The 21,654-nt window shown below is 32.3% G+C and overlaps 1 protein-coding gene across 2 annotated transcripts in view; it reads right to left on the bottom strand.

Annotated features, from left to right (window-relative positions):
* The window catches only part of Trpm7 (transient receptor potential cation channel subfamily M member 7), a 103,922-nt gene that overhangs the window by 30,426 nt on the left and 51,842 nt on the right, over positions 1 to 21,654 (bottom strand). For both annotated transcript variants that reach the window (XM_078049626.1, XM_078049627.1), the window contains exons 14-27: positions 20,601 to 20,741; positions 20,051 to 20,185; positions 19,093 to 19,373; positions 18,652 to 18,880; positions 17,345 to 17,500; positions 17,125 to 17,268; positions 15,197 to 15,325; positions 13,518 to 13,796; positions 9,823 to 9,997; positions 7,602 to 7,728; positions 5,421 to 5,605; positions 4,635 to 4,767; positions 3,210 to 3,925; positions 762 to 829 (exon numbers count right to left, since the gene is read on the bottom strand). In XM_078049626.1, coding sequence (XP_077905752.1) covers positions 762 to 829; positions 3,210 to 3,925; positions 4,635 to 4,767; positions 5,421 to 5,605; positions 7,602 to 7,728; positions 9,823 to 9,997; positions 13,518 to 13,796; positions 15,197 to 15,325; positions 17,125 to 17,268; positions 17,345 to 17,500; positions 18,652 to 18,880; positions 19,093 to 19,373; positions 20,051 to 20,185; positions 20,601 to 20,741 — 2,898 coding nt within the window. The remainder of the gene's footprint in view (positions 1 to 761; positions 830 to 3,209; positions 3,926 to 4,634; positions 4,768 to 5,420; positions 5,606 to 7,601; positions 7,729 to 9,822; positions 9,998 to 13,517; positions 13,797 to 15,196; positions 15,326 to 17,124; positions 17,269 to 17,344; positions 17,501 to 18,651; positions 18,881 to 19,092; positions 19,374 to 20,050; positions 20,186 to 20,600; positions 20,742 to 21,654) is intronic.

Below are 21,654 nucleotides of genomic sequence, written 5' to 3'. Positions count from 1 at the left end.
AATACTTTTCTAGGTCTTTTAAAATATCTTGGTATATATACATTATTATTATTATTACTGGGGGGGGGGAGGGCAGGGATTGAACTTGGGGCACATGACCACTGAGCACATCCCCAACCCTATTTGTATTTTACTTAGAGACAGGGTCTCACTGAGTTGCATATCAACTCTTTGAACTCCTGCCTCAGCCTCCTAAACTGCTGGAATTATAGGTGGGTGCCACTATGCCCAGCTTAGCTACATTATTGCCCTTCAGTGTTACAAGTAATTTGTGAAGGCAATATTAAGAAATAAAAAAACTAATTTCAGGCAGAAAACATACCCTCCTCTTTTTTCTTTCTTTTTTTTTTCCAATTGTTCTATACATTTCAAAACTTAAAAACAAATATTTACTGAAAATCTAGCCTTTGTACATTACATATATCTCTTTATTTCTAGGCTATGGTTTTCCTTGAGCCGGGATCATGCTGTAAATAAACTTTGGGGCCAGGAAAAATTTTTGAGAAAAATGCTAAATGGGTGGTTTTTTGTTTTAATTTTAGCTAATAAAAAATGCAAGCTATTTGTACATTTTTTTTCATGTTCCTCAACTGCTTCTACTTTCTTTCAAATTATGTATAGTTTCAAATATGTGGGATTATCATGTTGGTGGTCTCTGCTAAAACTATGTATTTACTGAAAAAAATGTTTAATTCTACTTTGAACTAAGTATCAAAATTGTGAAATAAAAATAAATCATGCTCTTAAAAGTATGTACTTACAGATAATAGTTCTTTTATTTTGTTTGATGTTTCTTTAAACCTCTGTAAGTCCATGCTATCTCTGTGCCCTTTAACAGAAAAAAAAAATCACAATAAAAAATTTTTGTTCTTCTTTATCAAGTAAATGACATTGTCTAAAGTCTATAAAGGCAAATGAAATATTTGCCAAGAAGCTGATGAAGACTTGTAATTCAGTTTATATTAATAGCAAAAGTTCTTCAAACAGAACTTCAAATAGCTTGAAATTTAAAAGAAAAGAGGAAAACAATAATTCTTACTATGAATAATAAAATATAAAAACTAATTATACGTAGCCCCCACTGGTAATACATTATCAAACAGGACAAAATGTTTTTTAGGACCCTGGGTTTCATTCGCAGCACTGGAAAAAAAATTTCTGTTTTAATAGATTGGGATAAATTCTATGTAGGAAAAGTTATGTATCTATAACCCACAGCAAACTCCACATAGCCTAGCAGTACTAGTACATAGTACTAATGTGCTGAGTACCTAGATAACCTGTCAGGCTGGACTTCCTATATTTTACAATGATTTATTACACATTCCTTACACAATCATTACACATATTTCATGACTAGGTAAATTTCTATGCAGGGAAGGCTACAAGAAGTATTGAAGACAATGGTAGGAAACCACCTGATGGAAAAATAAAGGGCATTATTCATACCTTGGAACATTCTGGTTATACTCCAAAGAACCCAAATTATTTACTAAAAATTCTCCATTAAATACTTTAAAACACCATATTCTCCCAAATTACAGGAACTCGGCTAGGTCTATAAAGTATTCTCTACTCACTCATTCCCTTCCAAATGGCACACTGTCAGAATTTAAAGATGATTAAATCTCCCTTAACATTAAAAACAAAACATGATAAACACAAAAATCAAAGTCTCCCACAATCATTTCCTTTTTATTCTCTCCTCCATTTGTACTTTAATTTGGCTTTCCCTGTATCACTTCTTTATTGAAAGTTTTCACCAAGGTCATTATGTTTTATCAATGCAAAAATAAAATATTTTTCTCTCTTCTTATCCTATTTAATCTATCATAGGTGTAAGAGTGACTCTTTCCTTTTTTAAGTGCTCTCATTTCTAGATTTATAAGATAGATCATAAACACAGACATGTATTTGGTTGGTGGGGAAGAAAGATGTGGCATGCTTAAATTGTCTAATTTTATATTTTTATTAACATTTTTAAGATTTCTCCCAGGGGCTGGGATGTGGCTCAAGTGGTAGCGTGCTCGCCTGGCATGCGTGCGGCCCGGTTTCGATCCTCAGCACCACATACAAAGATGTTGCGTCCGCCGAAAACTAAAAAATAATTATTAAAAAAAAAAAAAAAAAAAAAAGATTTCTCCCCATATCACCACAAAGTTTTAGTCAGTGATAGACTGCATAAGATTACATAAGATTAGTCCCATAAGATTACAATGGAGCTAAAAAGTGACTATTGCCTAAGTGATGTCCTATAACTCACAGTTGGGGTAGTAAACAAACTTACTAAGCTGCCAATTGTATAAAAGCTTAACAACATGATTATATATAGTACATAATACTTGGTAATAACTTTGTATCATTATGGTATATTCCTTCTATTTATAAAGTTTATTGTAAAATAGGATATAATTTTATGTCATCAATGACCTTATATATCATGTGTTTACTGTGCATCTAGGTTTGTGTAAATACACTCTTGATTTTCACACGATCAAAATGCCTAATGTGTCCCATTGTTAACCAAGCTATGATTGTCTTGGTTTCACAAGTAGACTCCTGGTTTCCCAGTCAATATAATGTAATAATTAGCAATGTACCTTTCACTATAAAAACTGTCCTGGGGGAACTGGGGTTGTGGCTTAGCAGTAGAGTTGTTACCTAGCACGTGTGAGGCCCTGGGTTCAATCCTCAGAACCACATAAAAATAAATAAAAATCATCCTATTTATATTGTTCTTTTTGCCTATTGTTTACAACTTCCCTGTACCTTCCTATTGTTCCCTATGTACCTTACATATATAAATCACTCAGGTTCTTCCAATAATTGACCAAATTCAATTAAAGACATATTCAAATTTTAAAGAGGCCAAATAATTTTTGTGTACATTGCTACTATAGTAAATTTTACTAAAGAAATATATGACAATATAACTCTTTTTTAAAATTTATTGAGTTGTATATGAACGCATAGTATCTTTATTTATTTTTATGTGGTGCTGAGGATCGAACCCAGTGTCTCACACATGCAAAGCAAATGCTTTACCACTGAGCTACAGCCCCATCCCCAACAATATAAATCTTAAAGCCCAAATCAACTTATTTCCCCCACTTCTAATTCCTTTAAAATGTTTAGAACTACACAAAAAACAGTCCACTTGTCCTACAATATTTTTATTAACTAGCTAATTATTTTCATTTCAAACTTACCTACAAATGCTCCAAATTCTATACTATCTCCTTCTGCAGCTTTAAAGCAAATACTTTCTTGATCTTTGGTTACAGTTTCCAAGTGGCTTTTGCAACTTGGCTGGGACGGTGTACTAACAGAGAATTTGGTTGGTGGGGATGACAGGCGTGGTGTGCTATTAGGTGAACTGCCTAATTTTTGACTTTTATTAAATAGTTTTAAAATTTCTACCCCATGTCGTCTCTGTCGCAGTTCTGGAGGAGAAACAGCACTTGGGAATAAGGCACCACAAGAGGAACCAGCCTCTGGAAAATTGAATTCTTTTCTCTGGGGTATTACAGGTAAATCTTGACCAAACATGTTACATTGGGGATCTTTTTCATCTTTCATGAAAATATTACAAAGAAAAGGATTATTACTTTCAAGATCACCTTGAGGAAGAGAGGAACTAAGTGTATTTACAACACTGTGCTTTTTCCATACAGAAGGTCTTACAGGACCATCATCAATAAGGTTCTGAGCCAAATGTTTGGATATACTCAATTCTCGTGTGATCTCGTTGTGAACTTTGCTAGCTTCTGAAGCTTTCTGGGCAGTGAGTGTTTTTAATGTATCAACTGTCAGGGCTGAAAGATCTTGCAAATGTCCAATCTGAGAATCTAATGACTGTAATGATCGTTTTATGTAGTTGACTCGATCTCCAACTTCTTTAATCTGAATGCACATCTGCTCCACTCTGTAGGGGAGAAACAGGCTTTTTATGAATGTTAAAAATAAATGAAGAAATTCTCTTTGTAGTCTCAAATAAATGACAATACAAAGAAATTTTAAATGCATTGTTTTATAACAAACGAGGTAAGTTATGAAAACAAAGTCTGGCTATTTATTTATACAAGGCATTCTTTATGTTTAAGAAGAATCCAGTGCTAATGCTGCTATAATAAAACACAAGGTTTCTAGAAGTGCTTTTTTTTTTTCCAATTTACTCTCCTAAATATAGATATACAGTTACATATCCAAAGAATTACCATTACTGTAACTACAAAAACATCATATGCTTCCAGAATATAGCAAGGCCAATCAAAGAAAGAAAGGCTTTAAAAATAGTGAAGATAGTTTCACTTTCTCTCCAGTGTAGAAAAGAGCATTAACCCTGAAACTATAGTCAAAAAATTACAAGAAGGGAATGTAGCTCAAGAGGTAGAGCTCTTGCCTAGCATGTCTGAGACCCTGGGCTGGATGCCCAGCACCATTAAAAAACAACAAGGGATTGACTGAATTATATAAAGTACTAGATGTAAAGAACTAAACTGTCTTTCCAATATATAAGAAAAAGCTATTTGCTTGACAAAATAAATTAAACAATGACTAGGTATAAGATACATAACTAATATAATCAATTATAATTAAACATATAATCAATTATAATTAAACAACTTCTGAACCTTTCAAAAGTGACACGGATTCTCTCTTCACTTCCAGAATGGAATTTGTCATCTTTTTCATTAAAATACATCTCAACACACTGCTCTTCAAAGTCATGAAGTTTCTTTTGATCTTCCTCTGTTAAGAAAAGTTCTAAGGGAGGAAAGACAAAAACAAATCAATGAAGGGCTACTAGGTTTTCAAACTTTAGCTCCCAAGTCTTATAAATTATTGTGCAACTTTTTTCTCTTTTTAGTGCTGTGTTTCTGCAGCACTAGCCAAGTGTCTTTCTTTTTTCCTCCTTCATGGTGTGATATAAGTAAAATGGTTTCAGGTAAGTTATTCTCTTCTAATTCTCCTTTCCAACACTAATCCCCCTCTCTTAATCTTCCTCACATACCCAGTCAGAGGAATTTCAGAACTCAGCTAGTGGAATAGAAAGCCAATGTAAAATTTTAAGCACAATTTGACACTGATCAATTTCAGGTAGTTTAGATAATTGTCATTGTTTCCAGAGCAGTAAAAAATGGTTTAGAAGAGCTAAAATGTCATAATCTACATAACCCCCATTTTAATAAAAACAAACTGAGATGTCATCACCAAAGAGGAGTTTAATACTAAACCTCCTTTTATAGATCATCAAATTGCACCTAAAAATTCCTTTGGTCAGGCACATTTAACAAAAGCCTTCACAATAACATTTAACTAATAATGTTAAATATTACATTGTATTGAGTAAAATCATTACTTAGTCTTCAAGGTGTTATTACATGAAAAAAACATTTGCCTTAGTTTATTTTACTTACTTGGTCCATCAGAAGTCTTATCTTTCTTTCTTCTTTTACATACACAGCAAAACAGAGAAACTACATGACTAAGAATGATAAGTGGAGGAGGCAAAACTGGTTTCTCATGATAAGCCATAATAAAATGATAACGCTGATACTTCCATACAATATTGGAAATTGCCTTCACTTGTAAATACACATTGCTAGAATAACAAAGATTAAAAATAAACTTAGTTAACCTTATCTAAAAAAGTTTTAAATACTAAAAATTTTATTATAATTCTGGACTAAGTAAGGACAAGTACCCTTCAATAAACAAAACTAAAAAGTAAATGAAAAATTGCTGGGTACAGTAGCACATGTCCGTAATCCCAGTGACGAGAGGCTGAGGCAGGAGCAATTCAAGTTCAAAGCTAGCTTCAGCAACTTGGTGAGTCCTGTCTCAAAATAAATAAAAAGGATTGGGAATGTGGCTCAATGGTTAAGCACTCCTGGGTTCAATCCCTGGTACCAAAAAAAAGGATCCTTTTATGTGCTATCAAATTGGCAACCATTGTGCTACGGTTGAGGCTCAGTGGCAGAACGCTTGCCTAGCACATGTGAGGCACTGGGTTCAATCCTCAGCACCACATAAAAATAAATAAATAAAATAAAGGTATTGAGTCCATCTACAACCAAAAGAAAAAAAAATTTTTAAAGGCAACCATTAAAAAATAATAATACCCAGAGTTGGCAAGAAGTTGAAGGATACACTATATTTTGACTTAAATGGGGAGAAAAAAAAAAACAACTAAAAAAATCCACATACTGAACAGTTCTACTTTTAGAAAAACACTTTAAAGAAATACTTGGGTATTGTTCAAATCGCAACGTGGTGTTTAAGACCAAAAAAGTACAATCTAATTGAGCAAAATAATATATTGGCTTAAAGTATTATAATTTGTATCATGGAGAATCAGCAGTCATTAAAAATAGACTGGATGTGCACAGTGGCACATGCCTGTAATAGCAATTCCTCAGGGGCTGAGGCAGAAAGATTCCAATTTTGAGACCAGCCTCAGCAACTTAGCAAGACCCTGTCTTGAAATAAAAAAAATAAATAGGACTGAGGATGTAGCTTAGTAGTAAAGCACTTTTGATTTCAATCCCCAGTACCCACCCACTCAACCACCCCACCCCCCCGAAAAAAAGGAGAGAAATATTCATCAATTTGGATTATGTTCATGTTTTTCTTACTTAAAAATAGCATAGAAAATATAATAATTTTTTTCTTCTTAGATGAGACTCTAACTGAATTGCCAAGGTTGGCCTCAAACTCATGATTCTCCTGCCTCAGTGTTCCAAGTAGCTAAGATTATAGGCCATGTGTCACCACAAAATAACAAGATTATTTTTTAAAAGAAAACATGGTTTATACATTCACTTAAAATAGATGTACCCCTAAATATTAAGAGTGGAATTAGCCAGGCATGGTGGTGCAAGCCTGTAACCCAGTGGCTTGCAATACAAAGCTAGCTTCAGCAATGGTGAGGAGCTAAGCAACTCAGTGAGACCCTGTCTCTAAATAAAATACAAAACAGGGCTGGGAATGTGGCTTAGTGGTGGAGTCCCCGAGTTCAATCCCAGTACCTGTCCCCCAACACCCCCAAAAGAGTAGAATTATTGATGAATTTTATATTTGCCTTTCTGCTTTCTACATTGAATATGCATTCCTTGGTAACATAGGAAAAATTCCAAATGAGGATCAAATTTATAAAAGAACTGTACATTGAAAGATAATAAAATCTACTTAGGTGCAGTGGCACATGCCTATAATCCCAGCGACTTGGAAGGCTGAGGCAGGAGGATTGCAAGTTCAAAGCCAGCCTCAGTAACTTAGGCCCTAAGCAACTCAGTGAGACGCTGTCTCTAAATAAAATACAAAATAGGGTTGGGGGTGTGGCTCAGAGGTTAAGCACCCCTGGGTTCAATCCCTGGTAAAACCCCCCACAAAAAAGGCAGAAAAATAATAAAATCTAAAATTTAGAACTTATTTGATTTGAAAAAGCATGACTTCTTATATGTAATTTTTCCATGATTTGAGTACTTTAAGCTGATAAAATTTTTAGATTTTAAATTCTATATATTTCCTTCAAAATGAGTAGAATGGCATATCATCAAATGATATCATAATAATATGCAATTGAATAAAATTCTTACTTGAAAAATGCAATAAGAAGATTCACCATAATGATATACTGTACAAAGAGGTAGACTGCTTGAAGAAATGGAGTCAACCATGTTCCAGGGCCACAGATTTCGGTGATAGTGGAATCATTTGCACACACTTTATGAAGAAAAAAAAAAAAGAATTTTAAATATAGTTATCTGCCAGTAATTGCTATTAATCAGTGTTTAATCTTTTTACTTCACTTAAAATAAGTTTTGATTACATATAAACCTGTCTCACAGATTCTAGCAAAGGACTCTGGAGAGGCAACCATAGAAACTCCAACTTAAAAGCATTCCAATATAGAGGATTTTGTGAGGGGTGTGGACGCACCCTGCTCTACCACTCTTCCAGATAAGGAAGTATGTTTAGATATTATGTCTACTTTCAAGGCAGAGTTTGGCCTTAGAATCATTAAGGAGGATAAAAGTTTTGGACTGAGTCAAGGTATAACATTATTATAAGAAAAATATTGGAATCTTAAAAGTATGGTAGACTCACAACAAAGCATATAAATTTATGAAAACAAGAATTATTGACTTCAATTTATAATCCCAAAAAGAGGAATGAAAAAGTTGCTAAAGTGCTTTTTAAATACATAGTGACTAGATTTTAATTCTGGCTTGTCATTATCCTCACCTACAAATGTTTCAGAAATCAGAACATAGCTAAATACAAACATGGTGGGTAATAGTGTTAATACCCATCAGAGAGTCACAAGGAATACCATAAATTAATTTAGAAGGGTAAAGAGTAGAATTAAATAATCATGAATTAGTGACAATTCCTATGCAAATACTTATAGTACACTTAGCAATTCATATTTGCTATTTAAATTAGTATTACTTAAGTAAATTATTAATTAATTAACTAAAATTAGTAATTGTCTTTTCAGTGTCTTAATCATTGAGATTCTCATAATGGCTGTATTATTCCTTTAGATTTTAGAGGAAAATTGTGATAAAGTCCTTTTACTTTTAAACAGTTTTATAAATCAACTTCCATTCAATTCAGGTTAGTATGGGGAAGCAAATACACAAGAAAGAGATGCAGGAAACCAAAAACCATACCCAATGCTTTATTAACAACTGCCCAACTAGAGATAACATCATTAGAAAAATAGCAGACAACAAATGCCTTAAACTGAACCAAACAGGTAGCCATTACACTCAAAGTTTTACCAGATTAGTGGTAAAAAGTAAAAAGTTACTATTATAACTATCTGAGAATGACTATTGACCACAATCTTTGATTTAACCATCCACAAACCTAATTACAATCTTTCTGGGCAGCCCCTGACCTAATCACCCATAAATAGGTGGAAAAGAAGCAACAGAGGTATGAGGCAAAGGAAGAGTGACAGAAGAAGAGAAAGAGTAAGAGAAGGAATAAGAGAAAGGATTATAACTCAAATGTGGAGGTCAGCAGAAGAGTACCCCTGAAAACCAATGGTAACATCTATGTTCACAAATTATCTAGGTCATTATTTATAATCATAGGAGTCAAATATGAATGGTAACAAAACTGTGCAACAGACAATCTTTTAATTAAGAATGGGCTGAATAGGTAGAGGATAATTCATATATTTGCCTTACCTAGAGACAATACTCACAAATTTGATAGAATCCTGAAAACTGTCATCCCCTATATAACAACATGCTCAAGCTCTTCAAGGTTTCCAAATGATATTATTTTTGTCATTTACCATTGAGCCGGCTCTTCAATATTCAATCCATCCTGATTGGTCTAAACTAATCATTGTACTCCCACCCCACTTGCTAGTAACCCTTTTAGAGATGGAAAGGCTGAAGTCAAGTTGAGCTAACAAGATGAAAACAAAGGTTCAAAGGGAATTTCTATAAAAGGAATTGTTTCCCTCTAAAAACAGTCAAGGATTAACAGTGTCTTTCTGTTGCTATGACAGTCTTACACTGCTAAGGGAAATCTATATGATAACTAATCCTAAAAATCATTCCACTTTCTGTCCTGTGAGCTCATAATTAACTAGTCTCACTTTGTACAACAATTTAGGCCAGATTTCCACTGCTTGTAGCTAAAAAAAGATTAAAACCCTTTTCAATTACTTTTTCCCCCAGGATTAAGTAATGTATTGTGTGGGGCTTAGGTTATAAATCTGACTTTGAAAAACAGGCAATATAACTGATATAATATTGATTTAAAACAAATTAACCAAAACAAATAAATTCTTACCATCAATTTCATATGCGTAAACTTCACCAAAAATCATCCAGTATGGATGAAAAACTATATCTTTAGCAAGAGTCCAAGATGGTGCTTCATGAGGATAAAGTATTGCCTTTCTAGGAACACCAAAACTAAGTAATACAAGAGCCATAATCACTACAATGTAGAACATATTGGCTACCTGTTTAAAAAAAAAAAAAGCTGTTAAAATACAAGGGAATTTAAATACAATAAAAAATTTCATTTACAAATGTATTTCTAAACTCTAATTGAGAAATATAATTTCTGGAATTTCTTTTTATTCCTAATAACTACATTAAAGCAAATCTTATCACTACATAAACCTTAACATCAAGAAGACTTTAAAAAAAAAAAAAAGGAGGGCTAGGAATTTGGCTCACTGTTGGACCATTTGCCTGATAATATGAGGGCTTGGATTCAATCCCCAGTACCTCAAAGAAAACAAAAACAAAAGAAAATGTGAAGCTAAGAAAGTCGTGACCATCTTTATCTCTAAAATGAACTATATCACTGGTTCAAACTAGAGGCTGCCCATCTCTAGGGTCCACAAAGATTTTTTTAAAAGTATAAACATGGGTAGATTTAGGGAGTCAATATCCCTAAGAATCCTTTCCTAAAGCTTTTCCACTCTTACAATGGAGGTACAGAGTCTCTTTTCCATTCTGCCTTTGGTAAGAATCTTAGGCTCATTTTCAATAGTATGGCATTTTTTCCCACCTATTCTGAACCCTATCCTCTTTTGTCTAGGAGTAAAAAACCCCCAAAACTGAATAATTAGTATGGATGCTGAAAAAATAAGTGATACCAATGTCTGGACAACAAATACTTTCACAAGTAGGATAGTGTGTAACACTTTAATTTCAACAAATATGAAAAAGAGCCTGAGTTATCATCTATTAAATCATTGCAAAATAAATGTGGTTAAGTCACAACATGAATTTTTATGTTTTCATAGTAATTCAAAGAATGATGTAAAATGATAATCTAATTACTATCGCTAATTGCTACTATTTACTTAGGAATACAGTTACTTTCTAAAAAGTTCAGATTATCCAATTTTCTTTTTTTTTTTTTTTTTTTTTTTTTTTTTTTTTTTTTTTTTTAAAGAGTGAGTGAGAGAGAGGGAGACAGAGAGAGAGAGAGAGAGAATTTTAACATTTATTTATTTTTTCTTAGTTCTCGGCGGACACAACATCTTTGTTGGTATGTGGTGCTGCTGAGGATCGAACCCGGGCCACACGCATGCTAGGCGAGCGCGCTACCGCTTGAGCCACATCCCCAGCCCCAGATTATCCAATTTTCAATGTCCTATAAAATCCAGGCTAAACGTTGTCTACTCAACTGACTGCCAATTAGCTACTCTTTATTATAAAAGAAACTATAGCCAGACTACCTTTTTATTTACATCTTATGCTTTCAAACAACTCATATCCCATTACTTTAAGAAAATTCTCAACAGAATGATCTTTTTCCATGAATCCCCACGTTTTGAATTCATGAATTTAATCAATAAACTATGTTGTTAGGTAAAAATCTCATAATTTCCTGAAATATTTTATATACTACAGGCTCCTCAAGTTAATTACAAAATTATAAAAAATAATTACAGGATTGGTAAAATAAAATAGAGAAATGTGGTTTCATAAAGCCTGGGGGCAATCTTGATGCTTGCTACATTGTCTTATACAGTGCGAAATAATAAACAATAAAAAGATACTTGGTTAATAACGGGAAATTTATAAAATTTATAATCTGCTGCTAAGAACATAAAAATAAGAGAAAAAAATCTTAACAAAACTATCAAAATAGTGATTGGTCATGTGTGTGTGTATGTATGCATTTCAATCAGCACTGGGGACTGAACTTTGGGTGCTCCACCACTGAGTCCACATCTCCACATCCCCAGCCCTTTTCATTCTTGAGACAGAATCTCACCAAGTTGTCCAGTCTGGCCTCAAACATGAGATTCTGCTGCCTCAACATCTTAAGTAGATGGGATTACACATGTACTGCTGCAACCAGTTAATGTTCAGTAATTTTTATGTAATTTCTTCCTACTTGTAATTACTTTATTCATCCAACCAACAAATACTTATTAAGGAGAGCATAGTATGTGAAGGTACTATAATAAGTACTAGAGAAATAAAAATGATCAAAGCCAGACATAATTCCTACCATAAGGAGTTTAGTCTTCTAAAGAAAAAGATAAATAATTTAGTAAGAATGTAGTTTAAAATACAGAGACAAAAATATTATGAAAGGAAAGAACATGTGTCCCAGAAGGATATAAAGCAAATAAACTTAATCGAGGTAGGAGGAACCAAAAATCCCTTCCCTGAAAAATATGGTGTTGGAGCAGAGATATGAAGGATAAACTCAGGTTTGTAAAAAACAACAAAATAAAGACAAAACTAAGGGTATGAATGTAGAGGACAGTGTAGTTCCAGGTAGAAAGAACATGAATTATGCTATTCTACAGGGGCTGTGTTGAAAGAAAGAAGAGAAAAAAATTTTTTTTTTTGAGACAGGGTCTTGGTCTATTGCCCAAGCTGGTCTTGCACTCCTGGACTCTAGAGAGACTCCCAAGCCAGATGCCCAAGTAGCTGTGACTCTAGGCCTACAACATCCTGCCTGGCTTAAAAAGAACATTTTAAAAAGCTGATGTGACTAAAGTACAGATACGAGATCAAGAATATCTAAAGTTCAGGGGATGGGAATGTGGCTCAAGTGATAGCGCGCTTGCCTGGCATGCATGAGGTACTGTGTTCTATTATCAGCACCACATAAAAATAAAATATTCTTTTAAAAAAATCTAAGGTTTAATAGTAAAGCAAGGAAGATGTTACCTTTGGAGGAAACAAGATAAAGGGTATAAAGGATTCTATTTCTTATAATTTCATGTGAATCTATCATTATTAACAAAATTACATTAATAACCAAATTAAAAAAGGGGAGGGTGGGGAAAAGGAAGAGAGGGAGGGGCGGAAAGGGAGATACAGAAAGAGGATTTTTAATTAAGTACACTGATCTCTTGGAGCAATGTAAACCCATTAAAATTCTTCAAGATGAGGAAGTGACATATACAAATTTGCATTTTTAAATAATCATTCTAGTTATGATGTGGATCAAAGACAAGCCAAACTGGTTGTGAGGAAACAGATCACTAGACTACTGAAGGTGCCTGATGATGTGGTTTGATATAAAACAGTAGCAGTAAAGATAAAAAGAAATATACAAATTAAAGTTATGAGTTCATATTCTTCATTATCATGCCAAATATTCCTAGGAAGAAATATTTAAGTTACAAAGCATTTCAAGGAAACACAAAGTATGTTTTTTCTAACCTTATTTTATTATTTAATGTTTTCTTTTTCTTAGTTGTAGATGTACACAATACCTTTATTTTATTTATTTATTTTGACGTGGTGCTGAGAATCAAACCCAGGGTCTCGCATGTGCTAGGCGAGCGCTCTACCACTGAGCCACAACCCCAGCCCCTAACCTTATTTTACTGAATATTTTTTCAAAGGTTAATAAAATATCCTTAAGGAATGATAGATCTGGAGGAAGTATGAGGCAATTCATTCATTGGTTCAAATGAAACTATTTTATAACACACATTTTTATAACTTTTAAGAAATAATAAAACCCAGGAGTATTAGCAGATTATATCAACTTACCATTTTTCCAATCATCATTACATAAGGTCCTGCCTGTTGATTTACAGCGAGAAAATCTAGCAAACGCACATACCAAAATATTATATTAAGACAGTATATTAATCTTCCAGCCACAAAAACATGATTATCATATGCATTCTCAAAGTTCCATTTGGCTCCAAATCTTAGTCCAAATCCAATGAAGAAAGAAATTATGGCAATTGTATCACTGATATTGAAATAATCACTAAACCACACTTTAATCTTCTGGCTTATTTTCCCAGCTTCAGACATAAAGATCTAAAGGTTCAACAAGAACAAAACAGTTTAATGAATTTCTTCATATTCAAACATATACAGCACTGAATTATAACACCACAAAGGAATTTTAGTCATATTTTAATGTTTCAAAGTGCTTTTAATCTGTTATCTTGGCATTTAATAATGTACTTAATTACCAAAATATAAGCTGGTAAGAGAAAATATGTCTTATAAATAAATGACCTGCTCAACCAAGGTCATCCAATTAAGAGGCTAAAAATCTTAAATTATAACAAAGTTCTCTAGACCTGGATGGAATGTGCAATGTTTTGGAAAAGTTGTTTTATATCATATTAAAGTCCTACTTGGGATATACTGGTAGTATCTTCCAAAGATGCCTTATTCATAGAAATTAAATAATTCAATGGTTTAAGTAGCTGTATTTATCTAAATTATCTACAACATACTGCTTCTCTTGAATATAATGAACATTAGAATTAAAAAAATTTTTGAGAGGAATGGTATTACATTCACAACTTCAAAATGAAGTGAATTCTAAATACTGAAAAGTCTCTTGTTCATCTCTCTTAGTCGATTAATTACTGTAGTCACTGGAGGCAACCAGAATTATTGTCATCTCATGAATCCTTGTAGACCTCTTTAACAAATATTTTTTTTTATCATTCAACAACTTAATTTCTTCAAACACACTGAAAAGATTTTTATAAACATATGAGCCACAGCATTTAAAAATGCATGTTATTTAATAAGATAAATTTCTATATTTAAATGGGAAGTACTATACCTTCTTATTACTTTTGCAATTTCATGTGTTCTCTAAATGTATAACAGAGTCATGAAATAATTCAAAAGTACTGATGCAAGTGTTATAAAACATTTATGTAGCTTTGAGTTTAAACAGAAAGTGTACAAATTTATTTAAGGAAAAAATATTTTTTCAAAATCAGGATGTTAGAAAATTATAATTTAACCTAGACAGGTTTAATTTAACTGACAGCTGGATATAAATCTAAATAATGATTTGGTGGGAAATACATATACTTTAGAGGGTAAATAAGAAAACAGCAAAATGAAAATCTATTTATAATTTACCTACTTAATTGGATATATAACTATATGTGATACCTTTTGAGAGCAATAGCATAAATATAAATATTGAGGAAAAAAACAAAAAAATCTATGCTAAGTTTCAGAGACATATCATTGTATTTGTAATGTGACAAAGTGAACAGCATATTCACTGATTTCTATTTTTTTTTTGCCATTATTTTCAGAACAGTAAAAATAAACATGTTCTATACTTCTATAATGTTATCTCCCACTGAATTAACACACACATAACACATGCACATCTCAAACAAAACAAAAAATCTTCCATGCACTTAGTAAGCTATCAGTAGGAAAAACTAAAGACATACCTCACGGACTTTCTCAATGGCATAGGTAAAAATATAAGCAATAACAATCCATTCTTGAACTGAAGGTAACCGTTCCATTTGTACAAGAACTACAAATGTATAAAGCATCAGAAATCCTAAGTATGCCAACTAATAAAAAAGAAACAAAAGTTATACGAATAAAATTGATTACAAAATAAAACATTATGGACAGTTTCATGTATATAAAAATAATTATTTGAGCTAAGGCAGCCTAGGGAAATAAAATGCAATACAAAAAAAAAAAAGGAGAAATTTATTTGGTCACCTAAATTCTCTGTTTTTAAGTAGCCATTCACATGAATACAAATGTTAAAAAACTTACATTCTGGGGAAAGAATTCAGGGATTAGATAAATGAGATTTGTATTACCAGTGTCTAGGAGGGAAGAACAAAACATTTCCACATTGAGAAGGAAATATAGTAAATTAGTCTCGAGTTAGAAGGTATGGGTGTCAATAAAAAAAGCAATGGTTGAAAGTACAAGTTCTCAAATATTCATCTTAGCACAAAGGCATTTGTAGACTTTGGCAAGTACCTGATAATTGATGAAAAGAACAAAATTAAAACAAAATTAAAAGTTTTTCTAGGAAGGAGAGTGTAAACTTATTTATTCAGACTCAGACGCTGGTTAAAAGCAGGGGCTGGGGCTGGGGTAGCAGCTCAGTGGTAGAGTGCTTGACTAGCATGTGTGAGGCAACAGTACAATTCTCAGCACCATATATAAATAAATAAAATAAAGGTCCATAATTTAAAAAAAAATTAAAAAAAAAAAGAACTTTTTTTTTTTTAAAGTAGGGGCTAATTTCATGTGTTTCTTTAGGTGTGTCCATCCCTAGAAAGAGATATCAGCAAGAAGACCAACTAGAAGTTTCCAGAACTCATTTGCTCTTCCCCTAATTAGAAAACCAAAACAATGAATAAGCTACTGTGCTTCAACAGTTGAGCCATACTGCTAAGGACATATGCTCTATAAACTATTAGTAAAATCCATTTTTCCATGAAACAAGATAAAAGCCAAGTGTACAGGTATCTAAGCACATAATTAAAGAAATAAGTCACTGATAAATAAAACCATATCAATGATCTGGATTACTCTTTATCATCATTGATTAACATAGCAAGCAGGGTCATTTCTAAACTTTTGTGTATTATCTATAAATCCTAGACCACAAGGAATTGTATCAGTTTTTTGGTTAATATTTTACTATCAGTTTCACTAGATGACCTGTATTTATTACCCACTTATACAACCAATGGTGACAACACATATGTGTTTAGTATATTTTTATTTCCAATTAGAATTAAAATTTGTTAGTGTTTATCATTCCAGATGCTGGCAATTGGAATAATCTAAATTAAATGTATTGTTCTTTAAATTGGAAATACTTTCCAATGATATAAGTTAAATCAAGGTTACTATGGGATTCCAGACCAAAGGTTCCCTAAAACATATCTTCTTAAAACATCATATCTGAGCTGGGGTTGTGGCTTAGCAATAGAGTGCTCACCTAACATGTACAAGGCGCTGGGTTCGATCCTCAGCAAGACATAAAAATAAATAAAATAAAGGTATTGTGTCCAACTACAACTAAAAATAAATTTAAAAAATTAAAAATTAAAAAAACAAACAAAACAGAGCTGGGATTGTGGCTCAGAGGTAGAGTACTCGCCTACCATGCAGGAGGCACTGGGTTTCATCCTCAGCACCACATAAAAATAAAATAAAGATATTGTGTCCACCTATAACTAAAAAATAAATATAAAACAAACAAATAAACAAAAAACCCCCCAAAATACAACATCATGTTCTCCCCTGGGAAGGAAGGAAGGAAGGGAGGAAGGGAGGAAGGGAGGAAGGAAGGAAGGAAGGATAGATAGATTCATGCAAATACTATTTAAAAACATACCGTATTAAACCAGAACTTTACAATTGGTGCATGATAAAAGGCATAAAATTTTCGTGTGATTGGAAGCTTTTTTGATTTTATATGCATCTCCATTTCACTCTTTCCTTCATTACTGTCCAAAATTCTTACTTCTTTAAATACTTCCTAAAATTAAAAAAAAATTATTGTACATTTATTCACAACAAACTTATATTACTTCAATTTTTTTTTTCTTCCTTACCATAGGGATCTCTTCTGTTATGTTTTGAAAGTTGTTTTCACTATCTTCCATTGTCATCTGATGAGCATCTTGAGATTGTGGAATATGGGACATTTCAGCCTTGGTTTTATATTCTAGCATTAATATGGCAGGTGGAACTAAAATGCTTAATATCACCTAAAATTTTTAAAGACATATAAGTTTGCATTTTAAAATCAAACTTTTAAGAATATTTAAAAATAGCAAAGAGACATTAAATATCTTATAATTGTTAGCCATTTTGCTCCTGGAAATACAGGAAAAATAAAAATTCATTTTTTAAATGCTGTATTTAAAGAGGCCCAGGTTGAACTGTTTTAGGGAATAAAAAACATTTGGATATTATGATAATGAGTATGTTGAAGAGATTTAATTATCATTATAGACCTGTCTTTTAAATACAATCAAGTTACAATTTATACGGAAAATATATTTTTGTTTAAACAAAATTCAAGCATTATGAGGTGCTATGTGCTTAATTTTATCTTAAATCTCTTTGCAAGTGTTCCATGTCATAACGTGATTACTCAGCTTGTGCCTCTATAAACAAAAAGGCTTATTTCTAAACTTTTTCATATTACTTGCAAAATCCTAAAGCATGTAGAAATTATAATTGTACAAGAGGTTTTCTGTTAGTTAATCCTTCAACATTATTTTTAGTAGATGATTAATATTTGTTACCAACTATGGATAAAACTACTTGCCTGATTTCTGCCTTCTACTTTCTGTACCTTATTTAAAAAGATATAAAAGAATAAAAATGGAAGTTTAAAGCAATATCTCACTATGACAAAACTGAAAGGACCAGCCATTTCCCCCAAATTATTAACCTTAAAAACTGGATATATGAATATACTTATTCATAAACATCAACTAGGTAAATGAATATATTTGTCCAATACACTTAAAGTAATTTAAAAATAACAAAAAAAATTAATAGCTAGGTCCAGAATTTTAGAATTTGGAAATCAGCCTTTCACAAAGCAGCAAATCTTTTAATGGCTGGCTGTTTAGGAGTGTAAATGCCAACATTCCTCATTTGTTGTCCTTGCTGCTATCTCAGAGGGGCAATAATCATATCCACCTGAAAAAAAATTCAAGACTAAAAAACAGGAGTAAAAAAAAAAGAGCAGTTATGCCACTTTGAATAAAATGCCAACCACCCTTTCCCCTTCTTGCAGTCCCTCCCTCTATGATCACCCTCACAAATCAAAGCATTTTATCACATATTTAGTCTAATTCCTCTGTTCTAACTATAAACTTTAAATCCAATTATTTTTAAGGTATACCTTGTACCAAGAATTTTTTCTCATGTTCAGCCTTCCCATCCACATATCAGATAACAACATTTGTGTACAGGTGTGAGCTACAAAAGGTCTAAGTCTTGAAGAAACTGCTAATTTAAGGCAGGTTGAATTACTCCAGTTTTTCAGTTCATAAGTGAGTAATTTCATAGCCATGGTTTCATCTTGTCTGAAGGATTGCTCTAGTAATTCAACTGCCAGTTGGCCAAAATCACTACAAAAAGATAAAAGCCAAAATAAGCAGAAAAGTTTCTTTCTAAGTCTTTAAAAATATCTACATTTAAAAAATAATTTTCTTAATTGTATCAATAAAATTACATACATTCTTCTCCATTAAGTGCTTAACACTGTAACATCCAAACACTGTATTTTGTTATTAAAATGTTTACAAAGGATAGCATTTTAAAAACAAAATATGCCACTTACTTGGAATATTGTTTCAGTTCTTCTGAAGTATCATCTACCAGGTCACTCTGCTTTGCTTCATAGGCCATTGAACGATAGATCTTACAGGCAACTAATGCTTTAGCCATTGATTCTTCACCATGCTGCCATAAAAACCGTGCCATAACCTGCCTCTTCATAAGGCAAGCCCAAATTAACAATTCATTAAGCGGGTAAGGAAAGCGCTTGGTTTCTGGATCATCAATATCTACAATTTCATCTTTGGTTCTTTTTTTCTTTCCTTCTTCCATAGCTGTATCAATCTTCAATAGAAAATAAATGTTACAATGCTCATTATAATACATGACATTCATATTAGTGAAAAATTTTATAAAATATTTTTTGTTCTACTCTTCAACTTCATAACTGCCCCAAACAAAACAATAAAAATTTTATAAACTTTATTATTGCTTATAATTCATTTTATAAGAATTTCATTTCAACAAATATGTCTATAAAAAATTATCTACAACTGAAGAAACGGCATAATATCTCAACTAGTAAAACTTTGAAAAATACATTTGTTGTACATATTAATCAAATAAAAATGGAATAAAGAACTGAAGCTATAGCTCAGTGGTATGGCACTTGCCTAGAGTATTTGAAGACCTAGGTAGGTATGATACCCAGCTTTGCAAAGGGCAGGGGGGAGATAATGGAATAAAATGATTAAAAATTTTTAAAATTTGGTTATTACAGATAAATGTGAAAAAGCAACAAAAACATTAATTGACAATGAATATATTTATGTATGGGAAAATAGACTCAAAGTTATAAAATATCCAAAACCAAAAGATAATTCCCACTAAAACAAATAGTTTTTATGTAATAATACTAAGTAATTAAGAAAGAACAAAATCAAAATCCAGAAAGGATAATATTTACATTAAGTACCTATGGTGAACTAAATAAACATATTTTCTTTAACCAATAAACAAACCTTTGGTCTATAGGGCTGTGCTGTTTTAATGAAATGATTATGTCTCGTTTTTTCCTTTTTATCTGCTCTATTGCCAAAAGATTCGTGGCTCTTTCTCAATTGAGGAGTACTGCTGGAGGTATTTCGGCCAGATCTCTGAAAATGAAAGCTCATTAACTTTTGCAGATTTAAATATTATGTTGTAAAAAATTCAACACTATTTTTATATATGCAAATATATATGTATGAACACAAACAAAATGATTGATTTAGGATTATAATTATAAATATTGCTTTCATGGTTTTTTTGATATGGAGTCTTGCTATGTTGCCTCGTCTGTTCTCAAATTCAACGACTCTAATAATCTACCCACATCAGCCTCCCAAGAAGCTGGGACTACTGGTATGTACCACCATGCACAGCTTATAAAGTTTCTACTTATCCTTACTTGAAATCTTATATTTTTAAAGACAATGTTACTTTCACCATTCGAATGTAATTAATTCTTAACTTTAAAAAATTTGTTAATTTTTAAATACATGTATAAAATTCCTGACAAATATCACATACCCGACTATTTCCACCAAGACTATTATATATTAACCGAAAACGTTTCCGAGTATAGGTGCATCTGTAGGTTCCTCCCATGAGATATTCAATAACAAGTCCTATATCAATTAGAGTGATCTTATATCCTGGAGGAAGATTTCCCTAAAAATAAAACATTAAATAGAATATTATTTCTTAATATTGCCATGTCATGCCTATGACTAGACCCTCTCCCCCAAAATGAGAAATATTTACTCGTTTCAAGAAACTAGAGTAGCCAGCAGCTTTCGTTATAGGAGAAGAGAATGACTTCTCTTATTTCCTTTTATAAGAGGGAATTCCAAAGTTTTAAGGTCTCAAAGGTGTGGATTAGGATAGGAATATGGCCTAAAGCAGGAAGATAACAATTTGATGCCTCTGCTGTCCTAAAACACACAGAGGCAACGGAACTATTAGAGCCAAGTGTTTTGTTTTACTGATTATACATAGCAATTTTCCTACAAAATAAAGTTATAGGTTAATGTTTCCAGACTGGTCCAGAAATATTTATTTATTATAAAAATCATATTGGCTATAGTAAAAATTACATACAATTTTTATATACTTATTCAGGACTCAACTACATTTATAACACTATTTAGAGCTAAGATTTCACTTTCACACTTTAATGGGAAACATTTTAAACTAAGGGAAATAAGGTGAGTTGTCTTAAAAAAAAAAACTCATGTTAAACAATTTCTCAAGCTCACAAAACTCTATGAACCAGAAAATAATTACTGAATTTTATTGTTTACCACTTATGGAAATAAAACAATTTAGCTTATTATCATAGCCGTCCATGTAACAATGTTAATATTTGTTTCCATAACTAAGTGCTGGGGATTTGGTGCTGGGGATTTGGTGCTGGGGATTGAACAAGAGCCTTCCACATGTAAGGAACATGCTGTACCACTGAGCAACGCTCCCCACTCCTTGCCCAGTTCTGTATTTCTTCTTGCTGACCTATGTAAGGAAATCATAATGCAAATGTTTTACAAACTCCTAATCTGAAGGTTATTCAAGCTTCAGGGGAGGG

Source organism: Ictidomys tridecemlineatus, chromosome 5 (assembly GCF_052094955.1).
Source record: "Ictidomys tridecemlineatus isolate mIctTri1 chromosome 5, mIctTri1.hap1, whole genome shotgun sequence".
Classification (NCBI taxonomy): domain Eukaryota; kingdom Metazoa; phylum Chordata; class Mammalia; order Rodentia; family Sciuridae; genus Ictidomys; species Ictidomys tridecemlineatus.
The sequence above is the reverse complement of the archived record's forward strand: the minus strand, read 5'-3'. Positions and strand labels throughout refer to the sequence as shown.